The following is a 15,469-nucleotide window of genomic DNA, read 5'->3' as shown; positions in this document are numbered from 1 at the left end:
GATGTGAAAAAATAGTGAATCCTCCACCAATAGAAATGGCCATTCACCGGAACTATATGCCTAGCACTCTCGTGTTTTGGCACAGTAGCTTTGTTATAGTTAGTTTACATCAGCAGGCGAGCTTCCGTTCCCAGACAGGTGGACAAGTAAGATCCTCATAAATGAAGAAAGTGTGACATAGTGTAAAACCGTAAAAGTAATTTAATCACAAACCACAAGCAAAATCTTCAAAAGATGCACTCACACAATGCCAAAATTAAAAAGCGTGATAAATACACAGCAAAGATTCCTCTGTATTGTGCGGCTGAAATGCAACGGTCTCGGCGGACCCAGAAAATAAAACCCAGGCAACTCACACCACACATTCCATGAATAAGTCAAATTTTACGACGAAACATGTCGGAAGCTTGGTTATCATCTGATCAGTGACCAATTGCTAACGTGAGAAGATAGGCCAGTTGCGTGTTTGTTCGCCAGTGACCGGTGTTCGGTTTTTCGTTCACGCCAGCTTCAATTTCACTTCCAACACAGTGTGGGGATCGAGTGGTGTGAGTTGCCTGGGTTTTATTTTCTGGGTCCGCCGAGACCGTTGCATTTCAGCCGCACAATACAGAGGAATCTTTGCTGTGTATTTATCACGCTTTTTAATTTTGGCATTGTGTGAGTGCATCTTTTGAAGATTTTGCTTGTGGTTTGTGATTAAATTACTTTTACGGTTTTACACTATGTCACACTTTCTTCATTTATGAGGATCTTACTTGTCCACCTGTCTGGGAACGGAAGCTCGCCTGCTGATGTAAACTAACTATAACAAAGCTACTGTGCCAAAACACGAGAGTGCTAGGCATATAGTTCCGGTGAGTGGCCATTTCTATTGGTGGAGGATTCACTATTTTTTCACATCGGGTGTGGTGGAAGATTTCTTTGAATATGTTTTGAAGATTTTACACCTTGAAGGAGAGAAAGAAGTGTTTTTCCTTTTCGCTCTTCCATGAACTTTATGTTTTTCTATGAACACTTTTATCACGGGCTTTTGACTCATTTGCATTTATATTTGGATTATTATTATTTATTATTCATCACAGTGTGGATCACACACACTTGAGCGCTGTTTTATATATAATTTTTGGTTTATTGGTTTAAACACGTTATATATACTTTTTCATGTTCTTGGTTTAGTTTGTGTCGGTGATAGAAGGTTTCACCTCGCAGATCAGTAAAGGGTAAGGCTTGTGCATTGGCTTAGCTGGTGCTGGGGATATATGGTTGGGGAAAGTGTCAGGGAGGAAAGGAAATAAAAAAAAGAAGACGGAAAATAAAAAGAAGGTAACAGGGTAGTGAATAATGATTCTTACTCAAGATAGTCTAAGGTTATTAGAGGTGTACCCCAAGCTTCAGAGTTGGGCCCTTTACTTTTTAATATAGCTACATTGTTGGTAAGGTTGAATAAAGACACCAGTCCATCCAGTTCAGCGTTCTGTAAGTGTGTGTGTGTGTTTGTGTATTTGTGTTTGTGTCTAAGTCTCCACCATTTCCCATATCCCTGTATATTGTCCATCTGTAAGATGCCCATCTAAAGGTTTTTGTTAAATTATCGACAGTCCCAGCTGACACCACCATTTGTGGAAGGGAGTTCCATATCCTTGCCACTCTAACAGTAAAGGACCCCCTACACATTTTAAGGTTAAAGGGGTTGTAAAGGTAAAAAATGTTTTCCCTAAATAGCTTCCATTACCTTAGTGCAGTCCTCCTTCACTTACCTCATCCTTCGATTTTGCTTTTAAATGTCCTAATTTCTTCTGAGAAATCCTCACTTCCTGTTCTTCTGTCTGTAACTACACACCGTAATGCAAGGCTTTCTGTCTGGTGTGGAGAAAGCCTCTTGAGGGGGAAGGGGTCGAGCAGGAGTGTCAGGACACCCACTAACACACAGCTCCTTTCTCTATCTGCAAAGTAGAGAGCATCCTGACTTGCCTGCTCGCCCCCTCCCCCCTCAAGAGGCTTTCTCCACACCAGTAGTGTAGTTACAGACAGAAGAACAGGAAGTGAGGATTTCTCAGAAAAAATAAGGATATTTAAAAGCAAAATGGAAGGATGAGGTAAGTGAAGGAGGACTGCACTAAGGTAAAGGAAGCTATTTAGGGAGAAAAATGTTTTCCTTTACAACCCCTTTAAACTACTTCTCATCCAGATTCACTGAGTGTACACGCTCTTGTTAAGCAACCTGATGCCTCGTACACACGACCAGTTTTCCCATCGGGAAAACTGCCATTACAGCTTTTGGCCAGGAAAACTGGCCTTGTGTATGCTCCATGGCAGTTTTCCCCGACAGGAAAACCGCCGGGAATCGCGGCAGGAAAAATGAGAATATGTTCTCTTTTTTCCTGCCACGATTCCCGGTGGTCTTTTTCCCGGCAGTTACCCTATGGGAAACACTGCGGTGGAGCATACACACGGCTGGGATTCCAGGCCAAAGCTCTCACCGCAGTTTTCCTGATGGGAAAACCTCTGGTGTGTACACAGGGAAAGTTCCCGCTTTTCCCCCCGGGATTCCCAGCGGACTTTTTACCGCCGGGAACCCTGATCGTGTGTATGGGGCATGAGACTGAATACTTTTCTCCCTAGGCTAGAATCACCATTTAGATATGTGTATATCTAGGGGAAATAAGTATAATGTTAATAGTTTTGTCTCATAATTGAGGTGCTCCAGTCCCCTTATTAGCTTTGTTGCCCTTCTCTGGACTCTCTACAGTTCTAGCATATCCTTCCTGAGAACTGGTGACCAGAACTGGATAGCATACTCAAGATATTGCTGAACCTCTTCAGGCTGTGAGTTTTTCAGGCTTTGGCTATCATCAGTTTAGTAGTGTTAAAATATATATAGTATTTAATAGGAATTAGAAACCCTGTCAGCTGATCATACAAACAGAAATATACGGGCTATAGTGGATATAGAGCACAGATAATATATGGCATGTTTACAAAGGTATAGTAAATTCTGTTTTACTCCCTTCAAGCTGTTTTGTTTTGCAATTATTAACAAGCAGCAGCTGCGCATATTACTGAAATGCATTGTGATATAGGAGAACAAGTTGATTGATTCAATAGCCACACTTCACAGTTAATCCTATGAGCCACTTGGGAATAAAGCATGCCTACCCTTGTCAACAGCCTAGGGGAAATTGAGAATAATAAGATAACATATCCTACACAGTTACACTAACAAGCTGCATATTGTGTCTGTTATTTGCATTTAAGAGATAGGGAATATTAACTAAAACACAATTTAAAGAACATAACCTCTAGGAAAATCTTTTTTTTTTTTTTTAATGAAGGCTACATATCAACTGTTTACTAAACAAATAATATAATAAATGTGCTGTCTATATAAAAGGTTGCCCTATATTGTCAAATTATAATAAGACCTAAAGAGATGACCTAGCTTTTTTTTTTTTTTTAAAGGTGAGGTAACTTAGTTTTAGTTAATACTCCCGGCTGTGCTTATCTGTAAAGCTAATCTGTCCACTAAGTGCGATACTAAACTAACGATCACAGATGGCAGAAATATCACACATAACAATGCTTTTGGGACCCTGTGTTGATAGGAGCAGTTCTACTGGCAAATAACAGTATAGAGATAAAAATTTGTCATCCGTTTAATGAACACAACCGCCCCGAGAGCTGAAACTAGCTTAGACAATTCCTAGCCACAGGCAGAACTTTCTAAAAAGTCTGGCCTGGATAGTAGGGTCATGGCATGATCATTACCAAGGGATCAATCCTACTAAAGGCAATTTGTCCCCAAGAAGACAAGACTTGGACATGTAACAGCCCATGAATTAGTAAAAAGTACCAAGTTGGTCAATGTTCCAATTATTGCTGTAATCTAAGTTTGAGGACAAATGTTTGGAATGATCAGGCAAAGAGCAATGAGAAGAGCTCCTGAGTAAGTGCCAATTTACAAATAATATTAAATTACATCAACTGTTTAACATTTGACAATAGAGCACACATATAAAAGTGGTTCCTCTAGAACAGTTATTTTCAACCACCAGGCCATGGTCCAGTACTGGGCTTCAGACTTCCTCCTGCCAGGCTCTGGTTTCTTGTCTGATCTGACAGCTATACCTTAGCCATTTGAGCAGATGGGGGCCATGGCCTGGCAGGAGTGCAATTTCAATGCATTCTCATCGAATCCCAGAGTGAGTGAGAAGCAGGTATCCTGCTTGCCAGCTCTGGCTGTCCTGGGTACCGGACAGGCCCATCAGAGGGGTGCAGTCCGGGCTCCATCTTCCCTACTAGTACAGAGCAGCAGCCACAGCTAGCTAGAGAGAGATTTTTGGCTTATGCCTCGCTCTGGGGGCTAACTGGAATGCAGGACAGCACTGATCTTGATGTCATGGAGAATATTTTTGAGGCCTGTCTGTGCAAACCCAAGCCTGCAACACTGCAGTGGAGCCCCAGTTAGAAGCTTGAGTCCCATCTAAAGCAGGAAGGGGGGACAGGAGCTTGTTGATCAGGACAGAGCTGGAAAATACACAGAAGCATCCTATGGTAGGGTGACCAGACATCCCCAGTTTCAAGGGAGAGTCCCCTGATTGAGGACACTGTCCTTGGACCAAGTCTGTCCCTGGTTTTGTCCCCAGATTGGATTTAATAGGTGGCAGGGGCAATTTCAAAGACAATTAGTGCAGAATTAAAATAATTGTGCTGGTCGGAGCGGAGGGAATATTTCTTCAGTTTCGGGCGCATGCCCATTCAGCTCCTCTCGCTTTTTCTTCTGCCTTGGCTCAAATCCTGGCCAGCCACCTGCCTATCTCCTTGCCTTCCCTGGCGGAGTGATCTTCCTCCGCTCCCCATCCAGTAGTAGCCGGGGCCCGAAGAGTAAGACATGACAGGTTCTATAGTATTGTCTTCTCGGATATTTATTTTTAATGCTGTGGGATTCTGTTTTTTACAGCTTTGGTCATTGTGTAAAGGACCAAAATAAGCTAAACCTGTAAGCTCCTGATATCAGGGTAATGGTAATGATGTGAATGTATTTAACTAGTTAACATGGATAGTCAGTCACACAAATTAATGCGCCCTAATAATCTTTTTGAAGACAAATATTCATATTTCAATAGTAGAAATATATTTCAGCCAAAGAAGAGTTCTTATTCACATTGATTGCTTGGTTTGGGGCTTTTTACCTCACTAAGAGATTAAATTGCAATATTTTATTCCTCCCGTTGTTCCCACAAGGCCACAGTAATGGTGTTATCATAAAATGGGTCTGTTTTATTTTGTGCATTGCAAAAGAAACCATCTCGGAGTGTGACACCATCATTTGGCCTGTAATGGTCCTGACAATTGGGCAAAATGAGTTCTGATAAAGATTTCTCATTATTAAATTATCTGAAATTTATGTAAATGTGATTTAACTTGAAAATGTGATGTGTGTTTGATTACTACATGTGATTCAGCGTGAAAACGGCTACCCAGAATTGAAGCATTGCATTTTGATTGGATGGGCCATGAAAAACATAACTAATGAATGATAATAATGGCATCAAAGAAAACCTTACTATATTACATACATTTTAGTGGAGGTCACCTAATGAACAGCATAATAGGATACAAGGATTCAGTACATAAACTGAAACAGCTCATCAGTTCTCAAAAATCCAGATTGCCCAGAGTCGTGATTTGTAACAGAATTATTGATATTAGCTTGGAGGTTCCTCTGGGGTAGAGACTGATCAGAAATAGGAATAGTTAGTTGTTATTCTGTAAAAGGGTTTTAGTATATGCTGGTCCTATCCTAATAAGTAAATGAATACAGTATCATGGCACAACTTGGAAATATTATTAAAAAAATATTTATAGATAGAGACTTACAGGAACATGTTGGATCAGACCCTGTCCACTCTGAATTGAACTGGCACACACGCGCTGGGCTCCCTTGGAGTTCATAACCACCAACGCAAAAATAGTCACAGGTTGCACCATAGTTATCGCCAGCTCCAGAACACTTGATGTACCCATTCTCTGGGGCATTCAGCTTAGTACAGCGCCTGACTTAGGAGAAAAGTAAGCAAATTATGGAGTAAGCAAAAATTAATATTGGTCGTCTATCAAATGTTTCTAAACATATAAAACTTGGAATATAACACAGCTAAAAAAAAGCAACCCATGTGTTATAGAGGACAGAAATCACCTATGTCTAATATAGAAATAGAAAACTCTGGAGCTGTATGATGGACTAGGGGGGAGAACTGCAGCAGCACCTGCGAATCTGATCCTAACAGAAAGGGTGATAATAATGTAAAGACAGACAGAGTCTGAAGTTTTAATACCAGTTCGGCGCTCATGGATGTTTTGCTCTACTTCACTACAAAAAATGTGAGTTTTTTATCTGTTTTTTATAAAATGTATCCATTATATGGAGTCATGCTATGGTCTCTCTTTCGCTCTTCTTAATGCTCCCATGATACATTGAGCCTTGCCATTTGGACGTATGAGGATCAGATCACACTCTCACCTGTACAGCTGACACTCTGAGGGGATACTAGTTTGGCACTCGTGGATTTATGCCCGCTGTCCTTTCATTCATGTGAGTGCATTTTCTCCAATTCTTACCAGTTTGAGGTACCCCCACAGTGTCACGCTATATGCATTGCATATATCTTCTCTTTTCCATGACACACACTGGCCAATGAGCGCTGTCTTAATAGTCAGGAAGAGGTGTTTTTATCAGCCCACTCAATCTAGCTGCAATCAGTATCTCTGTTAGCAGTTTTGGACAAACAGCCGTGAGGTGAGCTGCCAGCACATCAGAGGTGTCATCACTGAAGATTCCTTTTCCTGCACGTTGCATTTTTTTGGTGGAGGTGTTTCATCTAGACACTGTTCCATGGAGGAATTATTGGATTTTTAGATCTGATCTTTATTCATGGACAGGACTTTATCACTTGTGTGGATAGTTTTTCACCTTTTTTATATATATTTTTTCACTTATTTTATGCCAGTTTTTGTGTTTGTATATGTAGTAGCAATTTTACTATGTATTTTCACTGCTAAACTGTCACAGGATTATAGGTGTTTGTTCACATTCATCTGTATTGTTTATTTTAGTATCATCAGATTTTGTATTTTGTTTCACTGCTGAGTTCACCCATGATCCCTTCTCACTTCCCCATTCCCTTCCCCACAGCGCATCTACCATACTTTACATTATTATCACCTATGTCTAAGTTATGCAAGCCCCTAAACCATTTAAATTTATATTTTATGATTTTACTTATATTTGTATCCCCACATAATTGTTTACTATCTCTATACAACTTTAAGCACCTCACCGTGTATGTGTCTGTCATCTATTTATATACCATATTGCAAGACCCTGAGGGTATTTGGGTTGTAAAATTGTTAAGTGAACTGATGACATTACAGCTGTTAAGTGCAACCAAATGCATTTAAATGTCCTAAATGTATTGTATGGTATGGTTTTTCATACAGTAAAACAAGTGATAGGCAAAATAACTGCAACTTAATCGTTAACGTATGTCTTCTTACAAAAAAGATACTACTTCCATGTTTACATACCTCTGACTCGCACATTAAATTTACATGATGCCTTGTTCTCTGCTCTATCATACACAGTGTACTGGATTCTGTGGTCTCCTTCTGGGAATTCTGACCCCGATGGCAGGCCTTTTAATATCACGCTGTAATAAAAACAGTCAGCATAATCAACTTGTCTGTCCTATTAATGTACTGTACAACACAAGAGCAATGAAAAACTGCAGGCAGGGAAGTAGTAATTGTATTATCTTGCTCTTAAAAGAATTTCTGTCTACAAGAAAAATGTACTGGCTTCATTTAGTCATTAAAGGGTAAAGCCTTGAGTCATGTTTCTTCCATTTGTGAGCAGAGGTTACTTTCTGCATGTATGACGTTTTCATTTGCCCCGTGCTTCACTGTGATATACATACTGATGGGGAAACTGCACCATAGCCCCATACACACTATTGGATTTTCTGCAGATTTTTGTCTTCAGATTTACCAAAACCATGTAGTGCAAGGGCCTGCCTAAATGCATAGAAATTAAAAACTCCTAATGCCTCGTACACACGATCGGGTATCCCGGCGGACTTTTTACCGCTGGGAAACCCGAGGGGAAAGCATAGAACCGGCTCGGCAGCTTTTTCCCCCTACACACGGACAGTTTTTCTGGCAGGAAAACTGCCATGAGAGCTTTGGCCGGGAAACCCAGCCGTGTGTATTCTCCACCGCAGTGTTTCCCATAGGAAAACTGCCAGGAAAAAGACTGTGTAATCAATTTTTCCCACCAGGTATCCCAGTGGTTTTCCTGTTGGGAAAACTGCCATGGAGCATACACACAGCCAGTTTTCCCGGCAAAAAGCTGTCACGGCAGTTTTCCAGACGGGAAAACTGGTCGTGTGTACAAGGCATAAGATTTGACCTTATGTTATATGGTTTTGGTAAATTTGAAGACAAAATATACAAAATAAATACAATTTCAGGATATGTTTTGTTGCCTGTGTTCCACTGGAGAGATTTCACTTCACTTCCTAGACGGGAAATGAGAGAAAACATTTCTAAAGTGAATGGGGCGTGGCTATAATCTGACCTCTTGACCGCCTACCAACGTGAGAGGCCAGTGCAGTGTCTTTCCTGCGCTAGTGACCAGCGCCTGTTCGTTTTTTGCTTCACGCCATTTTCTGGGGGCTATCAACTTAAAGTGTGGATCGAGTGCCGTGAGTTACCTGGATTTTCTTTCCTTGGTCCGCCGTGACCGTAGTTTGCCAGCTGCACAATATTGAGGAGATTTCTGCTGTGTTTATTCACGTTTTTACCTTTTTGGCATTGTGTGAGTGCATAATTTGCAGAGTTTTATGTGGTGTGTTATTAAACTGGTTTTACGTTATCACACTATGTTATACTTTCTTCATTATTTATGAGGATCTTATTCACTACTTGATTGAGAATGGAAGCTCGCCCTATGGTTTGAACCAATTATTACACGCTATTGTGCCGAAGCACGAGAGTGTTAGGCTGTTCGTTCTGGTGAGTGGCCATTTCTATTGGTGAAGGAATCACTTTATCTCACATCGGGTGTGGTGGAAGAATTTTTTGAATAAATTTACTTTAAAGACCTTACACCTTGAAAGAGAGAAAGAAGTTTTACCTCCTATTACTTTTCCATGAACTTTTATTTTGCCTATGAACACTTTCAATCACGGGTTTGAATCATTTGGACTTTTACATTATTATATTGTGTTTATTTATTCACTGTGTGGCTCATACACACATGAGCGCTGTTTATATATAATTTACGGTTTAATTTAATATTTAAACACGTTATATATACTTTGTCATATTCCTATCTTAGACAACTTTCAAGGAAATCGGTGTCCCCATAGGAGGGTTTTTGGATTTGCACTCACTTTCTGTTTCACTGACTATTGTCACCAGTACAGATGGAGAGGTGAATCTCTTCAGCGGGGAGCACAAGAGCAATAAAGTCTTGACAGAGGTAATAACCCTTTTTGCTTGGTATTAACACCTTTAACATAGCCAAAAAGGATTACAGTAGACTCAAAAATACAGTTAGCTATTACAAAAGTGTTGTTATTTTGTAGAGATTTATATAGCAGTTTTGCATTATTGACATTAATAATGGCTATATATATTTATATTAGGACTGTTATTGATCAACATTTTTGTGTTTGATTAATCGATTTTTTTTAATCGATTAATTGACTAATTTCGATTAATTATAACGCACATACAGATCCAACTACTTTTAGCTGATCTCCTCCTTGCAGGCTGATTCCCAGTGCAGCTACCAACCACTGTAAAAATGGATAGCAGGATACAAAAAACACACAAAGGCAGCGCTCTATGGGAATAGCATTAAAACTTTTATAGTCTTCAAGTAGGTAACAAAATAAATATTGCACTGGAGATAAAATTGATGTAGCTACATAAACTGTAAAAATGGTGCGAGTAATACCAAACGGTAGCAAAAGCAGTCATAAAAACATGTAGCTAAGTATGATACTGGTATAAAAATGTGTACAACAATTCCACTTCTGAATCCAGATGAGGAGAGGTTGACATCAGTCTTTTGGCATGTAGATGTCCCGTGACTATATCACAACTCCCAGTGTATGGTTGTCGAATCCTAGGTTGACAGAGGGAAGTGTAACAGCCCTTGTGTGTGGCAGATAGTAAGGTCCCACTGTTACCTTTCATTTCTATTTTAAACTGAATGGACTATTTTACAAGCTGAAGGTTCAGAATATACTTGTAATTTTTGCTTTTATAGTTTATTTATTGCTTATTTGGGGTTTTAAATGTTGTTCTTTGTGTTATGAATATTGTTTTCCAATGGTGTCAGTCACAAAGTATTGACATTTTTTTCCCAACAAGCTTACTCTGTTAAAATTCCATCTGCAGTGTCTCGACCCTCGGGGGTGTCCCAGAAAACTTTTGAAGTCAGTTTATTAGGCTCAGCTATTTTCTCCTTTACACTTGGACACTGAATCCTTGGTGGCTCTAAATCTGAAAAGACATAACATAAACGCCATGAAATACAAGATATGCATAATAATGAAAATCAAATCATTATCCAGGAAGCTAAAGAATAATGACTGTACATTGGCCTGTTTAGTTACACAAAGCAAGAAGCAAGTATGTGCAGTTCTCAATTGCAACTAATAAAAAATTTGCTCTCAAAAGCCAACTGTTAAAAGCTCACGGTTGATAGGTTACTTGCACACAACATCATTTTTTTTAAAGAATGTCATTTAGTAATTCCAATGTTTAGCTGATGCTGCATTATGTAAATCTTGAGATACATTCATAAGGGTACAAAAAGACTCTCTCTGGATAACCACTAAGCAATGAATCAATACCCATGGAAAAGTAAGTGTTAAGCCTCGTACACACGATCAGTCCATCCGATTAAAACGGTCTGAAGGACAGTTGTCCTAGGTTAACCTATGAAGCTGACTGATGGTCCGTCGTGCCTACACACCATCGGTTAAATAAGTTCAATGCTTCCAAGCATGCGTCGACTTGATTCTGAGCATGCACGGGTTTTTAACCGATGGTTTTGCATACTAACGGTTTTGACCTATCGGTTACCATCCATAGGTTAAATATTAAAGCAAGTTGCCATTTTTTTAACCTAAGGTTAAATAACCTATGGGGCCTACACACCATAGTTTTGGACTGATGAAAACAGTCCTTCAGACCTTTTTTATCGGTTTAACCTATCGTGTGTACGAGCCTTAAGGGGCAACCTAACTTTCTACCTGTATTGCCCTGTACACACGATTCTAATTTCCGTCGGCATAAACTCCGACAAATTTTTCTGACGGAATTCCGTTCAAGCTGTCTTGCATACTGTCACACCAAATTCCGACCGTCCAAAACGTGTTGACGTACAACACTACGACGCCGAGAAAAATGAAGTTCAATGCTTCAACTTGATTCTGAGCATGCGTGTTTTTTCTCCATCGGAGTTCCATACAGACGAACTGAATTTTCATTGGAAAAAAAGAGAACATGTTCTCTTTCTAAGTCCGTCGGAATTTCCAATGAAAAAACTCCGATAGGGCACACACACAGTCAGAATATCTGATGAAAAAAATTCCATCTGACTTTTTCCATCGGAAATTCCGATCGTGTGTACAAGGCATAACATTTTACTCCCTAAAATGTTATAATTCTCTAATGATTGGGCCATTTCATGTTAATTGATGAGAGCAAAATAACTACATTTCTTAGAAAGAAAATGTTGACACGTTGGGGGATCAGCAAAGACAGGTGAAGATGAAAAATGTGCCAGTTTCTATATGCCTACCTAATTAGTGCTTCCTGCAACAAATTAATAAAAATGAAAATTTTTTGCATTGTGATCATAGTGTGCCAGATTCCACTGGCATCATCCTAAATGTTCCCTCTGCCTCCTGTACCTCACTGGCTGTGTATACACATCTCTTCTTGCTCCATTATTGATGCTAACGGCTCCCCCTCACTAGAATTTACACCACTCCAGTAGACATTTATGGAAAGACTCATACAGCTTAAAATGCTGTGGCTAGCACACCAAGACATAGAACTTGGTATTTTCAACTTTGCCCATAGATAATGCTCTGTTATTTACACTAAAAACAACATAATTCACTTTGTTAATCCCCCTAATAATTTCCAAAGTGGTATATTTTAAAGCTCAACTCCAGCCAAATTCTTCCATTTGAAGTTTGATGTTAGGTTTCTTTAATAATTCAGTGAAGTCTGGTGTGTTCACTCTGTCAGAGCTCCACATGGAATGATTTGAACATTTCCATTCAGATCTTGACATTTTTGTTTTCTTTCATTAGAGTGACAGTTTATAAATAGACGCAAACTTTATAGGTTTGGGCTATGTGTGTTTAGGATATGCTGTTTCATGTCAGAGACCACAACCCTTTTTACTGCTGTGGGAGTCTTGTTAAGGTCTTTCACAACAATGTGGTGCTGTTGTAATTGACCCATGCTCATGCCTTCTTTTTTGTGTGTGTGACTTTACATGAATTCCGAATTCCCCTCTGTTTCTAATGTGAGGTAATTTTATCTATAGGTGATGGTGGTCACCCATGTATAGAAGGTTTGATATGTTGTTTGGTAACTGCTTGTTGACCACCCACCGTCGTTTTACGGCGGCAAGTCGGCTCCCCTGCGCGAGAGCACGTAAAATAACGTCGGCTCTCGCGCAGGCCACTAGGGGGGGCCAGGCACACGCGATCGCTCATTACAGAGCGGGGACCGGGAGCTGTGTGTGTAAACACACAGCTCCCGGTCCTGTCAGGGGGAGAAATGCTGATCTTCTGTTCATACAATGTATGAACAGAAGATCAGTCATTTCCCCTAGTGAGGCCACCCCCCCTACAGTTAGAACACACCCAGGGAACATACTTAACCCCTTCCCCGCCCCCTAGTGTTAACCCCTTCACTGCCAGTGGCATTTTTACAGCACTGATCGCTATAAAAATTACAATGGTCCCAAAAATGTGTCAAAAGTGTCCGAAGTGTCCTCCATAATGTCGCAGTACCGAAGAAAACGCTGATCGCCGCCATTACTAGTAAAAAAAAAATATTAATAAAAATGCCATAAAAATACCCCCTATTTTGTAAACGCTATAACTTTTGCGTAAACCAATCAATAAATGATTGTTGCGATTTTTTTTTTACGAAAAATAGGTATAAGAATACGTATCGGCCTAAACTGAGGAAAAAAAATGTTTTTTAGATATTTTTGGGGGATATTTATTATAGCAAAAAGTAAAAAATATAATTTTTTTTCAAAATTGTCGCTCTATTTTTGTTTATAGCGCAAAAACTAAAAACTGCAGAGGGGATCAAATACCGCCAAAAGAAAGCTCTATTTGTGGGGAAAAAAGGATGCCAATTTTGTTTGGGAGCCACTTCGCATGACTGCGCAATTGTCAGTTAAAGCGACGCAGTGCCGAATCGCAAGAAGTGCTCTGGTCTTTGGGCAGCAATATGGTCCGGGGGTTAAGTGGTTAAACTTTAAAAAAAAGCGTTTTCAAAAACAAAAAAATTGGCTGCTGGGTAGCTTGACTGGCTGATGTTATGGGTAATTCAGCTACATTATCAGCAGCCTGGCAGACACACCACCTGATAATACTCTGGACTACATTGTGACATAGCCTTTGTCTGCATGATAGCAACAGATCTCAACTTGTTATGCTGTAGTATCAAGCAGGACAGTATTGTGCACTGGTCCAAATCATTTGGTGAAGGGGGAATTATGGTGTGGGGTTGTTTTTCAGGGGCTGAGCTTGGCCCCTTAGTTCCAGTGAAGGAAACTTAAGGCGTCAGCATACCAAGACATTTTGTATAAATTTCAAGCTCTCAACTTTGTGGGAACAGTTTGGGAACGGCCCCTTCCTTTTCCAACATGACTGCGCACCAGTGCACAAAGCACAGTGCACCTCAACCTGATAGAACACCTTTGGGATGAATTAGCAGAGACTGTGAGCCAGGCCTTCTTGTCCACATTAGTGCCTGACCACACAAATGCGCTTTTGGAAGAATGGTCAAACACTCCCATGGACATACACCTAAAAATTGTTGGACAGCCTTCCCAGAAGAGTTGAAGCTGGTATAGATGCAAAGGGTGGGCCAACTCAATATTAAACAATACCGACTAAGGCCTCGTACACGCGACCGAGTTTCTCGGCAAAAATCAGCAAGGAACTTGCTGGGAGATATTTTTTTGCCGAGGAAACCGGTCGTGTGTACATTTTCGTCGAGGAAACTGTCGAGAAACTCGACGAGCCAAAAAGAGAGCATGTTCTCTATTTCCTTGACGGGAATGGAGAAAATTGGCTTGTTGAGTTCCTCGACAGCCTAACAAGGAACTCGACGAGGAAAACGTTGTGTTTCGCCAGCCGAGTTCCTCGGTCGTGTGTACGAGGCTTGAGTCTGGGATGCCATTAAAGTTCATGTTAAGACAGGTGTCCCAATACTTTTGACAATATAGTGTAGGTGTGATTTCCTTGATTTACATGGCTAATGGTTGTCATGTCACCAATGAACCATTGGCAATTTTAGTAGCATGGTTAAACCACTAATAATCGTAGTATCTCTAGCCTAACAAAGTGACTGCCAGCAAGGGGTTAGATCTCTCAATAGATCGAAATCAACCTTACACTTGTGAAATGAATCTGGTTTATACCAAATTTCTCTTGCATTTAAGTAAACTGTGTAATGCCCCGTACACATGATCGGGCTTTTGCACGGCCAAACTCACATCGGAATTCCGACTGAATTCTATCGGATTAAAAGAGAACATATTCCTCTGAATATCCAATGGAAAAACTCAAATGGGCATACACACTGTCGGAATTTCCAATGGAAAAAGTTTGACTTTTTCCATCGGAAATTCCGATCGTGTGTATGGGGCATTATTGTTCAAAATGATCTTCATTGGAATCTTTATATTAAAAACACACAAACCATCTCTCAGCAGTAGCTCCATCAGCATCACCTCTGCAGTGCAGAATTCTTTCCCAGCATAAAGCTCAGTAATATAATCGCGGATCAGTTTTCACAATAAAATACTGTTTTTGCTTTTCACTAAATTATTCAGCAATACAGTATAGCCCCAATCTTAACTATAAATAGAGGGGAAAGAATCACATAGAAAAACTTTATTTTTTACAGATGTATTTTACAACAAAGATGAGCAGCTGGAGTTGTTTCAGAACATAACAATGTTTTACTACCATCTTGTGGTGTTTCATTAGTAATACAAGCCAGAAGCTATGTTCTCTTATTTTTAACTAAAAATAAGGCATTTAGTTATTATTAATCAATAAATCAGATAAAGTACAATAACCCATAGCAACTAGGAAATTAAAAGTCTACTCTGAGGAACATCTAATTA

The 15,469-nt window shown here is 39.9% G+C and overlaps 1 protein-coding gene across 2 annotated transcripts in view; it reads right to left on the bottom strand.

Annotated features, from left to right (window-relative positions):
* The window catches only part of SRPX (sushi repeat containing protein X-linked), a 138,807-nt gene that overhangs the window by 34,405 nt on the left and 88,933 nt on the right, over positions 1-15,469 (bottom strand). For both annotated transcript variants that reach the window (XM_040338122.1, XM_040338123.1), the window contains 3 exons: positions 10,446-10,572; positions 7,588-7,709; positions 5,881-6,060 (listed from right to left, as the gene is read on the bottom strand). In XM_040338122.1, coding sequence (XP_040194056.1) covers positions 5,881-6,060; positions 7,588-7,709; positions 10,446-10,572 — 429 coding nt within the window. The remainder of the gene's footprint in view (positions 1-5,880; positions 6,061-7,587; positions 7,710-10,445; positions 10,573-15,469) is intronic.

This window comes from Rana temporaria, chromosome 2 (assembly GCF_905171775.1).
Source record: "Rana temporaria chromosome 2, aRanTem1.1, whole genome shotgun sequence".
In the NCBI taxonomy this organism is placed as follows: Eukaryota; Metazoa; Chordata; class Amphibia; order Anura; family Ranidae; genus Rana; species Rana temporaria.
Note: the sequence above shows the minus strand (reverse complement) of the source record. Positions and strands in the feature narration are given on the sequence as shown.